This window comes from Rousettus aegyptiacus, unplaced genomic scaffold (genome assembly GCF_014176215.1).
Source record: "Rousettus aegyptiacus isolate mRouAeg1 unplaced genomic scaffold, mRouAeg1.p scaffold_m13_p_1, whole genome shotgun sequence".
Classification (NCBI taxonomy): Eukaryota; Metazoa; Chordata; class Mammalia; order Chiroptera; family Pteropodidae; genus Rousettus; species Rousettus aegyptiacus.
The window spans coordinates 100557421-100565225 of record NW_023416284.1 but is presented as its reverse complement, the minus strand read 5'-3'; the positions used below and the strand labels follow the sequence as shown (position 1 = coordinate 100565225).

The window sequence follows — 7805 nt, the reverse complement described above, 5'->3', positions numbered from 1 at the left end:
ATGAATGATGATTGAGTAAATTAACTCACGAGTGAGTCAGAACTGGGTAACCCCTGACTCCCAGCCAATGCAGAGGGCGGGGAAAGGGGGATTCCGGAGGGCGGGGCCTCAGTCCGGAAGCGCCTGTCGGGGGCAGGGCCCAAGAGGCGGGGCGACAGACTGGGCAGCCCGGCTGCCCTGAGTAGCCTGTGCGGTAGACCCCACTATCTCTCCGAGCCTCGCTCTCACTTCTTGCCAACCCCTCGGGCCTCCGCAGCCTGGGAAGGAGGCTACTCCAGCCCGGGCGCCCATTCTGCAAGGCAGACCCGCAACCCGGAAAGGCGGTGCGGCAGAGCCCGAAGCCGGATCCTGCTCGGACCAGGCCCCCACGGGCCAGCGCCGCGGGCATGTCGGAGGCGCAGAAAGGGCCGGACGACTCGGATGAGAGCCAGTATGACTCGGGCATCGATTCCCTGCGCTCTCTGCGTTCCTTGCCCGAACCCACCCCGACCCCAGCTTCTGGCCCCTCTGACAGCAGAGGCCCCCAGCCCTGGACCCATCCTCCGGGAACCGCCAAGGAGCCACGGGAGAAGGAAGACGCAGATGGGGAAAGGGCTGACTCCACCTATGGCTCCTCGTCGCTCACCGAACCCCTGAACTTTTTGGGGAGCCTCGAGACCGAAAACCCATCGCCAGGCTCGCCGCTCCCTCCAGCGGGGAAGCTGAGCCCTCAGCAGCTGGAAGCACTCACTTACATCTCCGAGGACGGAGACACGTGAGTATGGGGGCTAGGCTGAGACAGCACCCCTTTTTCCCCGATGCTAACTCTGGGCCTCCCCAGGAACTGCAACAGGCCGGACACCCCTCTATAAAGATACCTCAAGGCACCTGCCCTGGAAGTGGGCAGTTCTTATTCTCTCTTCTAAACTTAATTCTCAGGCCACTTTTGAGCTCTGGCCGGGCCCATACCGGAGGACCTGGCATCATATCACCTCTCTGCCCTTCCTTTTGGGGGTGGGCAGAGTTGGCAAGGCCCTTACCGAGCACCTGGAACCCCAGCTAGCATCTTGGAAACCTACCAATAACCCACCACTAGGAAGAGAAAATTCCCCTGACCAGTCCAGGTTTTTTTCTTGCTGGGGTAGAGGGCATCCTTGCTCAATATCTGGGATTCCCAAGTCCTGGCCTCAGGATGCCCTGTCTCAAGGAACAAGAGGTGTCAGTTACGGGTTGCCAATGGGGGCCAGGAAGCTAGTGGGTGAGGGTACTGCCATATTGTAGAGCTGAGGCTGACCCTGAGGAAGATGGGATGAGCCAGGCTGGGACACTCTTGCCCCAGCAGACAGACAGGCTGCTGGCTGCCCCAGCTTACTTCCTCTTCTGCCGAGAAAGGGGAAGTGAGGTCTGGAGTCAGCCTTATCAACACCTTTCATCTCCTGAGCCCTCCAAGTCCCCCCTCACTATCCTGTCTGACCTGCTTACTTTACCATTTCTCCCCCAGACCCAGATGGAAGTTAGGGGGACTAGGCTAGGGGACAGCTGAAGTAAGAGGCAGTCGTGTGGGAGGGGCTGGCCATTTGAGGATTTGCCCCTCAGGAAGAAGAAACAATGTTAGGAGAGAGGGTGGCTGGGATTTGGGATCAGAAACAGTGGAGGGGGCTGTGGTCCCAGGTGAGGGTTGCCGAACAAGGGACACAGGTGATGTCTGTCTTGACCTGCTTTTTGGAGATACAAGAGTCCTAATTATGGGTGGCCTTTGATAAAGATAGTCTCAGGACCTAGTGGGAGGAAGAGGAGTGACCCCGGGCCTTTTGTACTCTGCGCCCAGTTAGTTACCAGCCCTTAGGCCCAGAATCAAGACTTTGGGGACTCCATGTGCATTACCTATGGCTGACCTTTGACCCAGGGAATGGGGACTTTTGGCACTGCCCTCATTTGTTAACTTATCGGCCCCGCCCTTACCACCTCTTGTTAGAGACAGGGATCTAGACTGGACATGGGGAGGTGTCAAGACTCCCCAGGGGGTCCCTGGAGAGAAGAGAGCACTTTCTTCCCTCCGATGTGTCTGGGCTGTGGGACATATGGAAGTGGGAAGAGGAAGTGGGAGGAGGGAGACTGAGGGAGAGAGGGAGGTGGCTGCAGGAATGTGACCCAGAGAGCAGGTCCTGGCTGAGGGGATTTCCAGAGCGGTTCCTTCCTCCGTCACTCTCTCCTGGGCCTCTCCTGCTGCCTAGCCGCCAAGCCTGCCTCCCTCCTTCCTGAGCAGCCCCTTCCCCAGCCATGACAGGCTTTTTAGCCAAGCTAACCCCACCTCATTAATGCTCCAAGGCAGCTGTCCCAGCCTAGACCCTCCAGCTCTGGCTTTCGTTTTCCCCACCTGATGTGGGGAAACCCCAGTACTGGAACTTCCCCTCCCAGCTGCCCCCCTACCCCTAGGTTAAGGCTCTTTGTCCCCCATCAAACGCATCTTCTGCACTGCACACACTTCCCCTTGGAGGTGCACACAGAATGGAGGGCTCTGGCTAGACCCACCCAGTCTGTGCTGTCTGAAGAGTGGCCTGTTGACTCTTCTGTAAGGGACAACAGGATAGGATGTTGCATTGTCTCCTTGCTCCTCATCCAAGAACTTCTATTTTCTCTCCCTTGGCATTGAGTTGCTGGGGGTGGGGGGGTGGGGGGAGGCACTCCTACCCTCTCTGTTCTCCCTATTGGGGTGGGGGGAGCTCAGCCCTGGAAACCACCTCTGCACTACCCCAGCAGCTTTCAGTTTGGCTATAGGCTGCAGCTGGCTTTGCTGGACCCTGGGGCCAGAGGGGAGTAGGGTGTGGGCCGGCTGGACAGGAAGGACCTTGGCCCATTCGCACCCTGCCCACACTTCCACTGAGCCAAGGCCCTCTTTGAAGGCCAGAGATAGGAACTTGGAGATGCCACCCCCAGGATCCTGGCTTCCCACACCAACCCTAACTTCCTGGCCCAAACTCTCACTTCCTGCACCATCCCTATGGGTGGCTTCTTAGAGATGTGTTCCTTCTAACCCAAGGACCCCAGCTCACTCTCTCTGGTCTGGACCCTGACACTAAACCCTGCCCTGCAGGCTGGTCCACTTGGCAGTGATTCATGAGGCCCCAGCTGTGCTGCTCTTTTGCCTGGCTTTGCTGCCGCAGGAGGTCCTGGATATTCAGAACAATCTTTACCAGGTGAGTGGAAGGAATGGGCTGTGCCCAGATACTCATATCTGCCCTGGCAGCCATCCCCAGCAGCCACATAAGTGACCTTAGACTGCTCAGGAAACCATATGCCAGACACTGGTCTAGAAGCTGAGGATACAAACATGAATAATACACAGCCTCTGCCCACAAGGAGTTCAGGCCTGGGCTAGGGGACTTGTGTCAACACCTAATCACACAGCATGGTGACAAGTTGCAATGAAAACACTTGCTAGCTGCTGTGGGATCCAGTGTCTCTGGGGAGCAGCCAGGGAGGGGTTAACAGGAGGTAACATCTGCATGGAACCTTAAAAAGGAGTGTGGCAGGCAGAGACTTCCTGATACCTCTGTCTTTCCTCCTCCCAACCCCTCACTGTCACTTAGTCTCTGAGCATAACAGAGGTCTCCCCAGAGGGTGAGAAGGTAGACCTTGCCCCCATCTGTCCTTTCTCCAAGGCCTAAGGGGACATACAGGAAGAGCAGAGAACCACTTCCCTCACCCTGCCTCCAGAACTGGGATCCCAAGAACTTGGTGGGAGATGACAGGGGGAAGGGCTTGGTAGTGTTGCCTTGGAAGACCAGGGTCATAGCCTCTATAAATTACCCTCAAGGAAAGTGCTAGAACTTGGTGATTCCTGTGCCCACTGGAGCATGTTCTCAGAGGTGGGAGCATGCTGCAGTGGCCCTGTGACCTTCTGTTTATGTCTACAGACAGCACTCCATCTGGCTGTACATCTAGACCAGCCAGGTACAGTTCGGGCCTTAGTGCTGAAGGGGGCCAGCCGGGTACTACAGGACCGTCATGGTGACACAGCCTTGCATGTGGCCTGCCAGCGCCAGCACCTGGCCTGTGCCCGCTGCCTGCTGGAGGGGCGGCCAGAGCCAGGCAGAGGACCACCTCACTGCCTGGACCTCCAGCTGCAAAACTGGCAAGGTACAGGCAGCCTCAGGACTTGTGGCATAAGGAGGGGACAGGAGACAAAGACCCTACTCTCAGGAAAGGGGGATCGTGGCTTGTCCATTGATATACCTTCAGTTCTAAATACATAGCACTCACTGCATCTTTGCTGAATAAATGAATGAATTTGATTTAGAATTTACTGAGAACATACTATGTGCTAAACAGAGAGCTAAATCTTGCCCTCAAGATATTCAGTTTAATAGAGATCAGATAAACTCATTAATTCATCCAGCAAAAATGTACTGAGGACCTCTATGTGCTAGACAGTATTCTAGAGCCGGGCTTACATCTATAAACTTAACAGAATGATTGGGACAGATAGTAAATATAAATAGTGATTTCTCTAGTAGGTTAAAAGGCAGTAATGTGTGCTATGGGAAAATAAAGCAGAATGAGAACTGGAATATGGGAGATAGGGGTGTGTGATTATATGTGATTAAATAGGTGGTCGGGGAAAGCCTCATAGATCAGGGACATTTGAGCAGAGACTTGAGGGGAAGTGAGGGATGCGAATCTAAATCTAGTTCTCTAAGCAGAGGGGAATCTAGACCAGAAAGGAGATAGCAAAAGGCTAGGGGAGCACATGGGAGGAAGTGGCCCTGGGGAGGGGGTGGGGGCATAAGGATCCAGGAGACCTCTGAAAAAGGTGGCTTTAGATAGGGCTTGAAGGCAGGCAATTAGAATTATAGAGAATGGGGAAGGAGGGTGTTGAGGGAGAGCGAGTATATGGGGGTGTCACTCAGCAACCTGACCCCTGAAGCGTGAAAGTTTCAATAACATGACTCTGAAAAGGTGGAAACTTTGCGTTCCTTTCCCCTCAGACTTTTGAGGGGGTTTTTGGGTTTATGTTTTAACAGCCTTGTGATCAGAGGTGTTGAGTGGGCAGCCAGTCCCTTGGGGCTGAGGGATAAGGAGGTCCCTAAAGAGCAAGAGAGAGAGAGAGAGAGAGAATGAGAGAATGAGAATGAATTGGTAGATGCAGATTAGCAGCCCCCACGTTCACCCATCCCAGGTCTGGCCTGCCTCCACATCGCTACCCTGCAGAGGAACCGGCCACTCATAGAACTGCTGCTTGAAAATGGAGCTGACATTGACGTGCAGGTGAGGCGGCCAGTCAGGGTGCTGCCTGACCCAGGGCCTGGTCCACCACTTGGTCCAACCCCAGGTTCCCTCCCAGTGTCAGAAGTGGTGGTACTCACCTTCTTAACCTGGGCCCAGACCCAGCAAAATTCCTCTTGAGGGCCTTGGCTAACATTCTTATTCTCCTCCAGGAGGGCACAAGTGGGAAGACAGCACTGCACCTGGCCGTGGAGACCCAGGAGAGGGGTCTGGTGCAGTTCTTGCTCCAGGCTGGTGCCCGGGTAGATGCCCGCATGCTCAATGGGTGCACACCCCTGCACCTCGCAGTGGGCCGAGGCCTCAACAGCATCTCATCCACTCTGTGCGAGGCCGGTGCTGACTCTCTTCTGCGGAACGTGGAGGATGAGACTCCGCAGGACCTGGCTGAGGATGTAAGAGGCATACACGCGGCTCTGCTCTCCAGGACCCACACCCATAGCAGAGACAGGCACTGTAATAGCTGAAACAGCCAAAGTGTTAGAATTCCGGGGGTCCAGTCCACAACTCTGCCACTCACCAACTGTGGGACCTTGGGCAAGCCTCTCTCAACTTGTTTTCTTAGTTGGTCAGGTTCAGGGAGCCCAAATTTGGACTCCTACAGGATGGGTAAAACAGGCCAGGTGTTAGATAGCAGAGTAGTGAGGCTTGTAGGAGACCAAAGAATATCTTCCTGAGGGTCGGTCTATTCAGTTTCAGCAGATGGTTGCAGAGGAGAAATATGGGGCCAATATTTCCAGGTCGTGGGAATTTTTAAAGAGAGGTGAAACCTAGATTTTCTAAACAGTCTCCCATTTTTAAATGTTCAATTTAAAAAACATATGCAAAAATTTTAAGTACCTTTCCCTTATTTCCTTCTCCTCCAAAGAAGCTGATACATGGACTGGATCACCTCTTTGGTCTTTCTTATCTGTGATGTTCTGGTACTATCTTAGAAAGTTTAGAGAGTGAGGGCTTGCTTGCCTAAGGTCTCAGGGCTCTACCTAGCTCAGAGGAACCACCATTTGGGAGATTAGTAGGGAGATTTGTTCCCTGATATCCAACTGTCATTTGGTGGGGAGGAAATGGCCCAATAGTTCTACCCAGCTCCCTTTCCCCATTGCAGCCTTTTTTCCCCGGGCCCTGATCTTGCTTCTTTCTGTCTATTCTCTTTCTCAGCCCTTTGCTTTTTTGCCCTTCGATGACCTCAAGATCTCTGGGAAGCCACTGCTATGTGCTGACTAAAGCCAGGACAGGATCTGGGGTCCCAGAGGCTTCACCTCTTCCCATCTGGAAGCTGGGGCCACAGTTGCTACAGTTTGGGCCCAAGCAGTGTGCCCTTCTGGCATCGCGGGGACTGCTGAAGCCAGTCCTGAACTGAGAGGAGGGATCACAAATGAGAGCGAGCCATTCTGGAAGGAAGAGCTTCCCAGGTGGACAGAGATCCTTGGAAGACCCCTCTCCCAAAGCCCAAGGTATCCTGGGTGAAGTCTGTTTACCTCTCTGGAAGATGGCAAGGGCTCTTGTTGCTACCTACGTTGGGTCACCCTGAAACGGCCAACCAGGAGGAAAACATGGACTCTCCTGAGTGAGGAGAGAAACTGAAATATGACTGGGCAGGGCCCTGAAGGGTTCCATCCCACTGCTATTGAGGACTCAAACACTGTTGTTTAAAGACTTCACACAGAAGGCCCCAAATTGAGCCTTTGGGGGAAGGGGAAGTTTTAATAACATGACACTAAAACAGCAAAGACTTTTTTAAAAAGTTCCCCCCCCCCCCCCGCCGAGTTGTTTTGCGTGCATGCATGTCAGTGTGCATTGGGGATTTTTAGACAGGCCTGCCCTGTGACCTTGTGGTAGAGACAGAGAGAAGAAAATTGTAACCTGAGCAGGGTAGGACTTTGCTGTGTAGGGTAGGGGGGCTGACAGTCCTCAGACCTCTCTGTTCAGCACAGACCCTTGCCCTTTTTGTGGAAATGCAAAGGTATGGAGGAAAAGAAAGAGAAATAAGAAGACACAGGCGGGAGGCCTCACCGCTGCTCTTGGGGTCGCCATCTGGAGGAGCCTGGAGGGAAAGACCAGCCTAGGGAGGGTGACACAAGAGAGCTGTGGCTTTTTGTTTTCTTCTCATATTTCATGTTTGAGGGGCCTGTTAGGTCAGGTCTATGATGAGATGAAGACTATGGGGGAATAAATCAACACAGTCTCTCACTACCTGGATCACATAGTCTAGTGAGTGAGATGGCCATTAAAATCATAAATGCGTATTTATATGTAATATGTAAATATGTAATTACATATTGCAGTGGGTGCTATGAAGAAAAAAATAATGGGAAGAACAATGGAGTGGATGAAGGGCCTTACTTTGGGTGGTCAGGGAAGGCCTCTGAGTGTCATCTCTACTTGGACATAAAGGATGGGGGAAGGCATTGGGGAAAGGCCTTTGGTGAATTAGGGGAACTGAGAACAAGCCAGTGGGGCTCTACAGGGCGTGGGTAAGTGGGCGAGGTAGACTGAGGCCAGGTCATGCGGAGCCTTGAAGGTCATGGGGAGTGGGGGGACAG

General features: G+C 53.6%; 1 protein-coding gene across 2 annotated transcripts; it reads left to right on the top strand.

Annotated features, from left to right (window-relative positions):
* The first annotated feature begins 143 nt into the window (after positions 1-143).
* On the top strand, positions 144-7527 carry NFKBIE (NFKB inhibitor epsilon). 2 transcript variants are annotated; one of them, XM_016128721.2, is made up of 6 exons: positions 144-754; positions 3074-3176; positions 3897-4119; positions 5159-5247; positions 5418-5657; positions 6421-7527. In XM_016128721.2, the coding sequence occupies exons 1-6, from the start codon at positions 387-389 to the stop codon at positions 6484-6486; spliced, it is 1089 nt and encodes a 362-aa protein (XP_015984207.1). In that variant the 5' UTR covers positions 144-386; the 3' UTR covers positions 6487-7527. The 2 variants fall into 2 exon arrangements, 1 of the variants encoding a protein (XP_015984207.1); XR_001594906.2 differs by lacking the exon at positions 5159-5247.
* Positions 7528-7805: the final 278 nt, after the last annotated feature.

Coding starts and splice junctions, on each gene's coding strand:
- NFKBIE (XM_016128721.2), top strand. CDS start 387: ATGTCGGAGGCGCAGAAAGGGCCGGACGACTCGGATGAGAGCCAGTAT. Junction 5,248..5,417: donor GAGCTGACATTGACGTGCAG/GTGAGGCGGCCA, acceptor ATTCTCCTCCAG/GAGGGCACAAGTGGGAAGAC. Junction 5,658..6,420: donor CGCAGGACCTGGCTGAGGAT/GTAAGAGGCATA, acceptor TCTCTTTCTCAG/CCCTTTGCTTTTTTGCCCTT.